Raw genomic sequence first — 14,967 nt, 5'->3', positions numbered from 1 at the left:
AAATGCCCTCAAATTACAAGTATAACAATATCATCAAAACTATGAGGACAAAAATGTCCTCAAATTCATTTATGAGGATAGCAATATCATCAAAATTACAAATACAAAAATATCCTTAAATTATGAGAACAGCGATATAATCAAAATTATGAGGACAATAATGTTCTTAAAATTATGAGGACAAAAATGTCCTCAAATTTATTAAGACAAAAATGTCCTTAACAGTTAAGTTACGAGGACAAAATGTTTACACTTATAAGGTTACATCACGGCTTAATATTGGCCAATAAAAACCGTGGTTTCCATGGAGGATATTAACCTATGCATTTGAGACACGATGGATATATCTTTACCAACCAGGCGAATAGAGTGCAATAACTGCAATCATGCCAATCCGTCAAATTTACTGCACAATTACTGTTAAGTATATATATATACAATACGAATTTGATATTTAAAAATTTTATTAAAATAATATAAACTAAAAAGTTTTAGAGGATAAAATAGTATATGACATAATGATGTATTTATTTTATAGTTTAAATTTTATCTTTCTTTGATCAAATAAAGTCACATCGCTACATTATATAATAAAAATAAAAAATTTATAAAGGAAATTATTGAAATAATATAATAAAATACTGAATCAAAAAGAATTTATATAAGAAAATGGAATAATATATAATTAAAAATAAATATTAAAATTTTTTGAATATACTAATTTAAAATTGAAATAATTTATTCATCTCGTATTGCTACCTTTTGTCACCTGTCTCTATTTTGGCTGGCATTACGTAATTTTTCCCAGAGGCGATGCATCGCTATAGGCGATAAATATTTACTCCTTAAAATTTATTCATCATCGTCTTGATTGAGATCTATTTTTTAAAAAATAATAATAATAATATAATTAATTAATAATTTCATATATTTAAAAAACAGATTTCTTACCTAATTCATTTAATTCACAATCCAAACATTCAGAAACTATTAATAAAATAAAATAAATATTATTATAACAATTACAATAATCTTTAATAATGCAAATATATACTTACTTGGATTTTCTGATGATGATGAAATAATTTCTATTAAAAAAATAAAAAAATCAATAAATTATACTATTTTCATATTAATTTTTTAAACGTATATTTTACCTTGATAAGAAGATGAATAATCGGTTGAATTAACTGGTTCTGGAAGATTTTCAAATTTTAAAAGTCTACTAGTATAAATTGCTTGTGGATATGTTTGAAGATTTTTAGATTTATTTTCATTTGTTCTGTTTTTTAATTTATTCTCTTTAATTTTTTCACATTCTTTTATTTGATAACTAATTTCACTATTTTCATCTTCCATATCATTTCCATATTTAAGAAATGTTTGGCGTAATTCTTTAGCAGTTGGTCTATTTTCTGCTTTAGCATCCCAACATTTAATAATCAAATCTACAATTAATTTTGGTGTATCTTCAGAAATTGTTGGTCTAAATCCTTTACATATTTTAACAACCAAAAAATGATCATGAGGAATATCATTATAAGGAATTTCTTCTGACATAAGTTCATTCATTATTATTCCAAATGAGTAAATATCTGCTGCTTTTGTATATTTATATCCACGTAAAACTTCGGGTGCCATATAAGGTATTACTCCATAAATTCCTTTTCGTTCATTATCATTTACTGGTTGACACATTCCCAAATCACTAATTGATAGATAATCATCATTATCATGTAATATATTGCCCGAATGAAAATCTTTATGAATATTTCCAGCATCATGAATACCTGAAAGTCCATCTATAATTTGAAATAAATAATCTATTTTAGTTTTAAGTTTTGAACCTTTTACTAATATATTTCTCAAATTTCCTCCCTCAAAATATTGTAAAACCATCATATAATCTTTGGTATTTGGGTCTTGAGTTATTCCAAAACACATAACAGTATTACTAGCATGAAAATGACCTGAAATATAATATTTAATCTAAAATCATAAATTTTGTTAATAAATTATATATTAAAATACAAATATTAATAAACAAGATTTATTTTAATTACCTCATTTAAAAAATCATTACTTATATTATTAGATGAATTATTTAAACTTTTCAATGCAACTCTTTTTGATTTTCGGTACCATTCTTGATTTTCAATATCCCAATACCAAATATTTCCTTCGGGCCAGTAAGCCGAATAAATTTTACTAAATCCACCTCTAGTAAGATAGGTAACATTTTCAAATTTTTCAAAAGGTATCCATTCAAGACATTTTGAGCCAAAAAAAGCATTAAGTTGTGATTGTTGTATTAATTCATCAATATTTTTATTTCCACTAGTCCAATTTTTAAAATTTTCCTCAAATCTTTTAGCATTACAAGGTTGACACCAATATAATCCTGTACCTGGTTGATTACATTCTCCACATACTCCGTATACTTCTTTTCTTTTTTCTAAATCCATAATATTTACTTTTTTAAAAAAGGAAATAGTTTCATCTGATTCAGTAGTTGAATCAGTCGAAAAAATTGTAGCGTGGGCCTATCAAAATAAATTGTTAAAAAATTTTAATAAATATTTATATTGTTTATTATATTATAATATTTTTACCTGATATTCATCACCATCATCATATTTCCATAAATTTTTAGCATCAGTTTTAGAATTATTTCTTATTGTAATCTCAGTTGTATCCAAATTTTGGTTTGAAATATCCATTTTATTAATATTTTCTAAGTAGAGATATAACAGTTATAATTTAGTGAATATACTCTTGTAAATTTTTAATAATATTAATAATTAAAAAAAAATATTTTTTTAAAAAAAATAAAAAAAAAAATTGGGCGTCACGGTTAAATCTCATTTGTCATTAATTGCAAATCTTCCCTAATTGATATTATATAATGAACCTTAAATTAGAATTTTGTGTCTATGTTATGATCTCATGACTAAAGGTAAAGTTTCAGAAAATTTTTTTTTTCTGGTTTATTTCGCATGTAAATGGTAAAATTTTCATAGAACTTTTATCCTGATAAAATTAACTTTTTTACTTTTTGGCAAAAAAAAAATATTTAATACTATAATTTGCACAAGATAAAATTGTGACCTATACTGAGAATTATTTTTTTTCTTTTTCAAACCTTAATTCGGATTTTTGTGTTTCGTTAAAATTTTTTTTTTTAAGAAAATGTTGTTCTTTTTCGTAAACTAAATTAAAAATTTTTTGATACTTGTACGAATATAGAATTGTCACACAGCATGAATTTTTTCTCACGGTATCATTTGATCATCATAGTGGTGCCGTCACTGCCGTGAGAGGCGTGAGATCCCACGCAGACTAACGTTCCGTAAACTACTGATAAGCTTCTTAGCTTATCCTTTTAAATAAACATCCTCCATAAAAATATCAATAAGGAAAATCACGGACGACTATATAAAAGTAGTTGTTTTATCGATTTGCTTTCCTACTTAATTATGGATTTACCAAAGTATACTGGAACAATTCATCCTGAAGAATGGGTAAAACAAGTACAAATTTACTGTTACTTAAAAGGAATTGAAAGTGAAGGAAAAATTATTAAATTTTCTAAGCTCATGATAGATTACACTATAATAATTCCTAATGTTAATGAAATTAATTCTTTTGAAGAACTTATTAAAGCTCTTAAGTTACATTCGACCTTCAGTATTTACAAAAATTCATGCAAAAGAAAATTACAATTAATAAAGTATATTCCTGAACAAGAAGATGTCGCTACATTCCTTGCTAATTTTCGTTCACTTTGCATGGAAATTAGTGATCATAAAGAAATTATAACAATGCTTATTAATTCATATTCAAACTACTTCTTCAAAGGTGAATTTATAAAAAGAGTAGAGGGTATTAATTCTGTAGATGAAATATTTAAAATATTTAGTGAGGTTGTATTTGACGAATTAAAAATAATTAAATTTGGGTCTTCAATCGCTCTGAAACATGTTGCAACAGGAAAATATTTATCAAGTTGGAATGTTAATTATCCAACAGGTTCCAAGCAACGAGTGGTATTTATTTAATATATTTCAATTATTTAATTACCTTATGTCATTTTATTTATAATTTTTTTTTTATATTTTAGGTATTTGCTGGTGAAAAATTGTCAAATGGAAATGCTTTGTGGTATGCGACATGTACTACTACTAATCGCAACTATCAGAATTGTACCTATGATGATAGATTTTATTTGACTCATAAAGTAACCGGTAAAAAATTATGCATGAGTATTAATTATAAATCTCCTACAACTAGACATGCAGAAGGTACTGTATATGTAAACGTTAATAATATATAAAAAATTATTTTCAATAATTATTTGTTTATTTACTGTATTTATTTTACAGTAAGTTGTAGAAATGAAGGTGATTCTTTGAATTGGATAAATATTAATCCAACAAATGGTTACGCAACTTACGTAAAAGCAAGAGATGTAATTACTTTAAAATATAATGATTATATTTTCGTAGTCATGATTTCACATTTACAATTGGAAATAAAACTTTTCAAGAAGTTGTTGCCCATGAAGAAAGAATTGGTGGAAATGATGAGGTATTTAAATTTAATTTACTCAATATTATATCTTCGTATGTGTTAATTTATTTATAATTTTTTATTTACAGTGGCAAATTGAAATTGTTTAAAATGATAAAAAATTTATTTTTGTTTATTATTGCTAGTTTTATAGCCATAAAATTTACATTATCGATTGGTTTAAAAAAATTCATGAATTCAAAAGTCAATATGGATGAGAGGTCATTTTTATAAAGTAGTATATTTTTAAAATAGTTTATTTTTTTGAAATAAAAATTTACCTGTGTCAATTAATGAACAATCAATTATAACTGATTACAATAACTAATAATTACGTGTTTAAAATTTTTTTTCCTTTTTGCCTAAAGAGAAATTGCAAGTGAATCATTAACTGGTAAAGCAGATATTTTATGAATAGATGTCCCTACATTATTCTGAGATGATGAGAATTTTTTATTAGTAGTAGTTAACAGATATGTAAAATATCTTAATATAATGATAAAATTTTACTTACTACTATAGGAGAATGTAAATTTTTTCGGTATAATTATGATATAATGTTTTTAACATAGGCATATCAAAGTCTGACTGTGTAAATCGATTCAATTAAAATAAAATTTATTAAAATAAACTTTTATATAGACTATTGATAAACTTTTCTGTTATGGATAATTAGTGTTGGATTTGGATAATGTTCAATTGATATTATGGGATATTAGGACAATTGAAAATCCAATTGGACAATATCCATATTATCCCAATAATACAAAAATAATTGGACAATTGGACACTGACGTGACAAAATTTCAACAAATCACCCATTAACCATGCGAAATAAGTGATATTAATCACACTGAATAGTAAAAATTAACCTTATGATAAATTTCTTACTAAATTAATATTTTATGACTGCACATAACTTTATTGATAACTTTGAATTACGTAATGTTAATGTATAGATATGCACTTTATTGGCTAATTTTGAAATGAAGTGCCTAAATTCTGAGTTTTATAGTGTATCTAGATAATTAATGTTAGTTTCATACTTAAATGGAATTAGTCGGGAGTTTACTGTATTAGCCTTATAATACCTACAATATTTATGTATGTGATTTAAATATATGAATAAAAAAAATCTATTGGTAAATTGAGATCAAGTTTATTCATAATTGATTATAATAAATTTTCATATTTCATTACGATAAATGATGAAATAATTTGAATAATTTGTAATTCAAAATTTACATGAGTATTAAACTATCCATACATTTAATTTGTTAATAATCCAATATTTGTAATAAACATAAAAAATCTTCGTGATATTGGAATTGTAATTTCAGCCCACATTATGATAGTTACGTTCCAGCATTTTTTCGAAGTTCAAGTGCACGTTCAGTATCATAAATGTACTGTTCCACCTAGTCTTGACGATTTGAATCTTCAACATTTTTGGTGAAAGTTCGAAAGGACATTTTTAACTATAAATATCGTCTCAGCTTATTAAGTGACTCTTATTATTTTAATATGATTTTATAAAAAAGCTCAAGTGAAGAAATAGAAAAAAAAAAATATTTGATTTGAAAGTCGATAATCGAAATCACATGTAACTTGTATGTGTAACCGGTGAATAAATCCGGCTACCATTTTTCATATATAAAGTTGGATATTTTTATCTCCCATTTTATTTACTTTATTAAAAGGGTTAATTTTATTGCGTTCTTTTGATGCCTCTTTATACAGTAAATGAACAAAAGTTAACAAATAAATTATGTCAACTTTGCTTAAATATAAAAATTTTAGTCGTTAATTGGCTCCTAACTTTACGACTAATTTATTGTGAACTCATTAAATTAGACTTTCCACTCCGTATATAAAATAATTTATTTGCAGTAAGTCAAAAATTTTATTTATCGCAGAAGTTAAAATTATTTATTTAATGAGTAAGATAATAATGATAATAATAAAAATATAATGATAATAATAAAAATAATGAAATATTGAATTATTTAAATTACAAACTAAGAATCTTGTAAAAAAATTTTTACATACTCTATACTTAGTGTTCAAATAATTCAAAATAAAAAAAAGCAAAAGTATACAGAATATATTCTGTCAGATATTAAGTAATTTAAAATCCATTTAAATTAATAAATAAAATATAAAATTAATTAGTTAAATAAATACACGTACTGTATGTAAAGCACAAATGGTAATATGAAAACACTTGCCATATGAAATTTCAAATTTATTTTGTTCCTCTGAATGAAAATTTTTATCATCATGGATTTCATCCTTATCTGTAAAGAAAAAAATAGAATTAAAAAAATAATACTATAATATTATAACAATATTAAATTTCATTAATATACATACCATCAATGTTGACATTCTTTATTTGTTGTTGTTCTACTATTTCTTTTTCATAATTAATTTGATTATCTATCAAAGTAAAATATGATATTAAATTTATAGGAATAAAATTATAATAAAAATAGTATTATTTATTTACCTTCGTTTGAGTTTATTTGTAATTCATCAAATGATTTAGATAATTCTTCACTATCACCTAAATTTTATTTCAAAAACAAATTAATAATGATTATAATTGTCATTAAAAATCGAATTGCTATAAGTTCATACTGTTAAAAAAAAAATATAAATTTAAACGATTAATTACCTTTTAAAACACTACTTGCTTTGGATGTGCTACCATAATTTTGATTACTTGAACTATTAAAATCATCGACTGAAAATAAAAAGATTAATAAATATATTATAATTACTAATTAGTACTTTTTGCAAATACTTACTATTATCAGGAATATTAAAATGGTCATATGAATTATTACTATGAAATGCTAATAAAAATAATAAAATTATTACAGTAAGTATTATCTCGATTTCAGTTATACATAAACAAATGTTATAGTATTATTTTTACCTTCTTGCTCCTCTATTTTTATTTAAATTAAAAAGCAATATCAATATATAATTTTTTAATAAAGAAAAACTATTAATTATCAATTAATATAATGAATATTATAATTATACCTTCTGTTGCATTTCTTGGTTCAGGTAAATTTGTAAATTGATGAATGTTACTTGTAAATAATTTGCTACCTGTTATTGATTTGTTTGCTTCATTCATTTCTAAGTTAATATTTGTTTCTTGTTGAAGTGTTTCATTTGATATATTATGATAAATTTCTTTTAATTTTGAATATAGTGTTTCAGTATCAAGTCTTTTTGATGGATCAGCATCCCAACATTGTTTCATTAAATTTGCATATTTTACAGCCCTATGAAAAAAGTCTGTGTGATTTTTGTTGAAAAATCATTCAATTAAATTCACTACGATTTCTGTATATTTGACCATACAATAATTGTGCTAAAAATTGCAATAAATCACACAATTATTGCATGGTAATTCATTCAATAATTATCCTATTTTTGACCTGAATTTATACAATTATTGTGTGATTTTTGAGCCAAATTTTAGGCCATATTTTAGGAATTATAGGTTAAATTTTACAGTAATAATAGGCAATTTATAAAGTAAAATTATGAATTTTTATTGACTTAAAATATAAAAAATATACACAATATTTCATAAATAAAATACTAAATTTGATATAATCATAAATATAAAAATTTGTAAGAAAATAAAATAAAATAAAGTATGTTAGCTTAGTAACATGAAAGTAAATTAGTAGTATCAAAGAAGAAAGTAAATTATTAGTGTTAGTAATAAAAAAGTATGAAGTTAGTGAAGAAAGCAAATTAGTAATGTTAAAAAGTAAATTATTAGTGTTAGTAATAAAAAAAAAAGTATGAAGTTAGTGAAGAAAGCAAGTTAGTAACATTAAAATGTAAAAAGTTAGGAAAATAAAAAGATAAAGAACACAAGTTTTCTTACCTGATATTTTAAAAGAAAGCTGAAGAAAAGTTAAAAGGTTAAAAAAACATAAACAAAAACATTTCGCGTCATCATATTTATTTTGACGATCATATCACGTGATTAACATATATAATTTTAAGAGTTGATTTTTACCGCTTAATTCTGGCCAAATTATAATTCCAGTCAGAACTAATTGTGTAACTTAATAAAAAGTTTTTGACTTTTCTTTAGTTACAAGGTGATATAAAAATTTCACCAATGGGTCCGGAAGATGCCCATTTATAAGCAAATATGCAGTTGAATTTTGTGTAACCTTACTGCATAAATCACTTTACTTAGAAAAATCTATTTGTAATGGTTAAAAGTGGTCTATTTGACCCTAAAAGTGGTCAAATGTAACCATACAGGTAAGATGGAAAGTAGTTTAGTAGGATTACCCAAAAATTGCTTTCCGTATCCTAAATTTAAGTCTATTTTCAAGTTGTACAATAATCACAATTTTTATTGTACAAAAATTGAATGTTTTCTGTATCCTAAATTTAAGTTGTATAAAGATTACACAAAAATTGAACATTTTCTATATCCTAAATTTAAGTTGTACAAAAATTGCATACTTTTAATATGCTTTGAAAAACTTCATAGCTATTTTTATCCAAAAATCTGCAATAATTGTACAATTTCCACACAGACTTGAACAAATATTGTACAAAAATTGGATGATTTTTTTTCATAGGGCAGGAGTTCCTGCTATTACTTTTGGTCTCATTCCATTAATTATTTTCAATGCAAGATCATAATCATTTTCAAAATCATTAAAAGGAGGTTGCCCGGATGAAATTTCCCACATAAGCATTGCAGCACTATAAATATCAGATTTTTTTGTAACATACTTTCCAGAATTTCCAGAAATAACTTCTGGTGCTATATAAGGAAGATTACCATATATACTTTCTGTTGATTTATCAGCAGGTCCACAAAATCCAAGATCACTAATAACCCATTTTTGATTTAGTTTTGAATACAATATATTACCAGAATGTAAATCTCTATGGATTGCATTCTCAATATGAATAACATCTATTGCAAGAACTATTTCATAAGCAATTTTTATTTTTTCTTTCCATGAAAGTTGATTTTGAAATTGTTGTAAATATTTTCTTAAATCTGTATCCATTCTATAGATTACAAGCATATAGTTTCCATTTGATGGATTTTGTGTTAAACCATAACATCTAACAACTGTCACCCATTTATTGCCTATTTTTAAGTGTGATTCAGCCTATATATATATAAAATTTATTATTCACTAAAGCTGAAAGTGATAGTCAAATAACATTAAAATTTACAAACCTCTTCAAACCATCTTTGATCTGCACTTTCAACATTTCCTAATACTTTAAGTATTACTTTACGTTTTCCAATTTTTATTAATTTTTGTTCTTTAGAATCCCATTCTTCATATCTTCCATCAATCCAATCTGCTGCATAAATTTCAGAAAATCCACCTTCTGTTAAATATTCAATATTTTGAAAATTATTATAAGGGATCCATTCAATTATATTATCTGGCATGAGTGTTGTAATTTGAAAATTCTGTATTAAATTATCAATATTATTATTTCCAGATGTCCAATTTGAAAAGTTTACTTTTAAATAATTTTGAATACAATATTCACAATATAATGTAGCTAAACATTCTTGGTTACAATTTTCACAAGTTCTTCTTGTTCCTGAATTATTCATAATTTTATTCTTATCATAATTCTTATTCAATACTTTTATTGCATAAGTTTTTTCATCATTTGTAAGAGAATTATAATTGAGTATAATTTCTTTTCTAAATTCATGCTGTTTATGAAAATCATCATAAATATTATAATCTATTGACATATTTGCTTCATTAATTGCAGCATGAACTAATTCTATTCGAATATCAGACATAATAGACATAATAGATATAATGTAATTTTCTTATAAAAATGTTTAAATTATGAAAAAAAAAAATTAGTTTTTGTAATTTAAAAAAAAATCTGGGAGCGGAGTTTTTCATACGTTTTATGTCTATCATGTAACTAATATAAATTAACAAAATGAAACAAAATTTAGTAATCATTATCGGATTATCGGCCAAATAATTTAACGCTAATCATAACTTTTCCTATTTTGGTCTAAATTTTAAATTTCAATTAATTTTATTTTAAATTTATTTTATGTAGGACAAAAATGTATTCTCATGAATTAAATCACGCGATATAATAGAAGTGGAATTATATAATCCTTTGAATAGAAAACTCTTTCCCAAAAATTCTGGAACAAAAATTTTAACATCGTTGGTTGTTTATTTCACCATTAAATATAACAAAAACGTCGTTCCTTCACACTAGAAAGAGTTTTCCCACGTTTACAAACTATTTTTCAACTATTTTTTATACCCACACTATTTTTTTTTCTATACTTCGCCATATTTTATTTTCTGTTGAAGTTATAACCCTACCACCATTATAGTACCACTTTCTTCCCCCAACATACTCACGAAGTCTTCTCAAAAGTTTCTTATGACAGAAGTCCTCCAAAACAACACCACTAAGACCGTGCTTCGAGTATACCGCCCTTGCAAGGCGCATTCTTTTTTCTTCGCTATACAAATCCTGCACCCTTACACAAGTTGCGACACATGTGGAGTATAACACTAGAAAAGGAAAATATTTCTTACTGCACCTCAGCACTTATCATCATACGCCGATCAACCCCTATAGATCAACACCGAATTTCTAATGATTTCGAATTATCACGCGAACATCGTCATACACTCATACTCATACTTACAGATCTACAAGTAATAAACCAAATGTCAACTACCGGGTCGTATCTCACTTTTGTGTTTTCCCTTAACCGTCAATATTCAAAAGATGTTGTCAACAAATATTTCAAAAGATTACGGGAACTCCTTAAAGACAAACTATTGGCTATTAAAAATAGAACTTCTCGAACCAAGAAAATAATAAACGAACTAAAACGTTTATCCATTTTAGCTCGGGTAATCATCCTAACCCGTGATCTACCTAGGATTTTATTTCCGATGTAACAACGATTTTTGTACTTCACCCGCCGCCTTCGTTATGTCACAAAAGCGTTGGAGTTGCGGCGAACATTTATGGAAATCGGATTTAGCTACAAGTTCACATAGTCAACGTCATATTGCTTAAGATCACGTTTTTACAAAAAACAGCTATTAAAGACGAGTGGTCTTAAGAATAAAAGAAACGTCAAAAAAGTTCATTCAAATCGCCTCGACGTTAGTTATATAGTCACTGTTAGGAAATATAACTCTCATTTTGGGATCGAATGGAACATAACACAAAAAGGTAGAACCATCACTGAAAGAAACCATTACAAAGAATACTCCAAATTGAAATTTGACATTGTACGCTCACCACAACAAATTACCCATTGGAATCGACTTACAAAAAGCGTATTAAATCAAGAATACTGCTCCGACATTACTAAACCTTATATTTTAACGTAACCTACGTGGATGACGACTTCTCAAAAGCCATCGCTAACGCCCACTACATCATTTCTAAAAAGATCAAAATATCATCAACGCTCCTGATGTATACCTATTTAGAACTCTGCCCCCGGACAACACATCGCACACCACCGTCTCAGACAACACGTACGTCTCCGCTAGGGAATCAAGCGAGACCATCATCTATCCGCCGACTCCGGCGCATGAATAAGTAAACATCCATGCAAAACAATACCGGACCCAGATATTAAGACAACATTCTATACTTGACATCCTTTTTTTGTATTTTGTTCGCTTCTCTAGTCTTGTGTCGTGCGTATGATCCGGCGTTGTTCTCAGAGCATCCCCGTTTCCTTTTTATACAATTTCCCACAAAGGGGACATTGCCCCTGTAGCGATTTTGTTGTCAGTTTTCTAATTACTTTCGGTTTTAGTTTTAAAGTCTTTGTAATTTGTACTGTAACTTTGTTCACTTTGTGAAATAAAAATGAAAAATTACTAGAGATGAGTAAGTTGTAACAATAAAATAGAGAGAAACATACTGTACCGTTTCATTCCTGCATCAATTTGATCGATCATTAATTTTGTTCAGGCCAAAAATATATGAGATGAATTGATATAGGAAGTTGAACATTGCGGCGGATTTATGAAATTTGGCAAAAACCCTGCTGCGTTCTCGGGAATTAAAATTGACTTACAGAAACATTAAGCTTTTTTCCTAAAAAATGTCAAATATGACGCACCTTTAACACTGGAAAAATTGGTTAGACGCAAGATTTGGGGTACAAAAAAATTTTTTAGGGCTCATTTTTGACTGTTCACTAATAAATTTGAGAAATTTGGTGACTAAAAGACTGTCAAATATTTATTTAATTTGACATGACGGACAAATTTAGGGTATTTCATAAATCCGCCATGATGAATACTTTTATAAATTTAGTTCTTCCATTTTATACTTACTATACTTTTTTTTTATATTTCATACAGAAAATCAAAACAATTCAACGAACAAATTATACCAATTTTGCTTAAATATAAAAGTTTTAGTTGTTAATTGACCCTATTGTTACGATCATTTATTGTAAACTCATTAATTAGCTTTAAACTTTCCACTTAATACATAAAGTATTTACAGTGTGGGACAAAAAAAATCGGATAAGTGATCACGTGACTAAAATGATCTACATCGCCAAAAAAATAAACTAAATTTGTACCACTTAAAGTTAAATACATCTGTGACTACGTTTGACTATCTTTGCGTCCATTAACACCCTTTATTTTTGGGAGAAATTCCAAAACAATGACTTGCGCAAAAAGAAAAACTTATAATAATTCTCATTAGACTTATGAAATAATGGTATATATAATATTAAAGATTTACATAACCCCATGTAATTTTTATTGCCAACAATTTATAAAAACAAAAAAAAATCAAAAAAACTAGCTTTTGAAGCATCATAGAGGGAATAGAAGACCCCAAAAAAATTACCGCAAGTGCATTCCATACACTCAGTCAATATGTAAGGCATGATACATCCTTTTCTACAAGAATTTTAGCAAGAAAATTGAAAAATACAGGTGAAAAGTATAATATAGAACAATTAGAAGTCATCTTTCAAGTGTTAGTTATGTAGAAAAAACTCCCAAAGCAACTCTTATGTTAATCGAAGCACACAAGCAAAGACATGTATAGTGGGCACAAAATAATATTATGACCAATGGGAAAAAATTTTATCTGCTGATAAAACAGCCTTGCAACTCTTTAGTAACACTGTTAAATATTGGTATAAGGAGGAAAGACCAGTTTGTTGTACGTCTAAAGATTATATAAGAAATTATGGCGTGGGATGGTTGTTTATGAAAGGAAAAGCAAGTTTATTTTGTTTCAGACAAATTATGAACATCGAGATTTATGCAGAAATTTTTGTACACATGCTTCTGAGATCTCCTGGATGCTTTGTAGTCGTTTGTTGGTGTTTCCAACAAGAAAACTACCATGCATAATAGTCATTTTCTAAGCTCTGTCTAAAAGAAAATTCACCAGAAGTTTCAGTGTGGCCATGAGATAGCCCCGACCCAAATCCTATTGAAATTTATAGGATATCACAAAAAATAAGGCAGTGAAGCAAATACAAAAAGTTTTTAATTCTTTGGAAGAATTTATGGTGGAGAAATGCCAAAATACTCTAAAAATCGTTCTAATCGATATTTTAAAGTCAATTAGACGATGTTGTAAGTTAATTATTGAAATAATGGCGAATGTGTATAATACTAAATTTTTTTTAATAAAATAAGCTGATTTAAAGCTTTAAAAATACAGTAAATTTCACGATTTTTTTTTATTATAATTGAACGTTAATGATCAAAAATAAAATTCCTATTTTTTTTGTCCCACACTGTATTTGCAGTAAGTTCAAAAATTTTATACTATTGCAAAAGCTAATTATTAATTTAATGGGTAAGTTATAACAATAATAATAAAAATAATGAATATTTTACTTTTTTTTTTTGTTTTAAACACTAGATATCTTAGTTTTTAACGTAAATAAAACAAAATATATTCTGTCAGGTATTAAGATTAATAAATAGAATATAAAATAATTAGTTAAATAAATACAAATATGAAAATGATGAAAGTGAAGATATTTTACCTTATATAAAAGAATATATAATAAAAAAGACAAGAGTTAAATATTTAGCTATTTTAGATTTATATTTATTTCATAGACAAGATGAAGATTTGTATTCTTTGAAAGATAAAGTAAAGGAATTTCAATTGCATGATATTCAAGTTCTAAATTATAATGACTTGGTTATTGATGTTTATGATTTTATAAAAAAAACTTATTAGTTATTTATGCAATTTAAATTAATTCAATATTGAAATTTTAAAATAGTATAATAATATATAAGTAATTTATTTATAATTAGAGTATATATACAAAAGAATTTATGCTTTTCTAAATTAGTA

General features: G+C 25.8%; 2 protein-coding genes across 2 annotated transcripts; one reads left to right on the top strand and one right to left on the bottom strand.

The window, feature by feature from the left end:
• Positions 1-852: 852 nt before the first annotated feature.
• On the bottom strand, positions 853-2,720 carry OCT59_016967 (uncharacterized protein; the record flags this gene model as incomplete). The annotated part of the gene is made up of 6 exons (XM_025333255.2): positions 853-878; positions 952-987; positions 1,059-1,088; positions 1,158-1,989; positions 2,064-2,543; positions 2,613-2,720. The coding sequence occupies 6 exons, from the start codon at positions 2,718-2,720 to the stop codon at positions 853-855; spliced, it is 1,512 nt and encodes a 503-aa protein (XP_025173941.2).
• Positions 2,721-3,476: 756 nt separating this feature from the next.
• On the top strand, positions 3,477-5,394 carry OCT59_016966 (uncharacterized protein; the record flags this gene model as incomplete). The annotated part of the gene is made up of 6 exons (XM_025319395.2): positions 3,477-4,046; positions 4,121-4,301; positions 4,383-4,587; positions 4,659-4,790; positions 4,938-4,963; positions 5,246-5,394. The coding sequence occupies 6 exons, from the start codon at positions 3,477-3,479 to the stop codon at positions 5,392-5,394; spliced, it is 1,263 nt and encodes a 420-aa protein (XP_025173942.2).
• Between the last annotated feature and the right edge of the window lie 9,573 nt (positions 5,395-14,967).

Source organism: Rhizophagus irregularis, chromosome 25 (genome assembly GCF_026210795.1).
Source record: "Rhizophagus irregularis chromosome 25, complete sequence".
NCBI classification, from domain to species: domain Eukaryota; kingdom Fungi; phylum Glomeromycota; class Glomeromycetes; order Glomerales; family Glomeraceae; genus Rhizophagus; species Rhizophagus irregularis.
The sequence above is the reverse complement of the archived record's forward strand: the minus strand, read 5'-3'. Positions and strand labels throughout refer to the sequence as shown.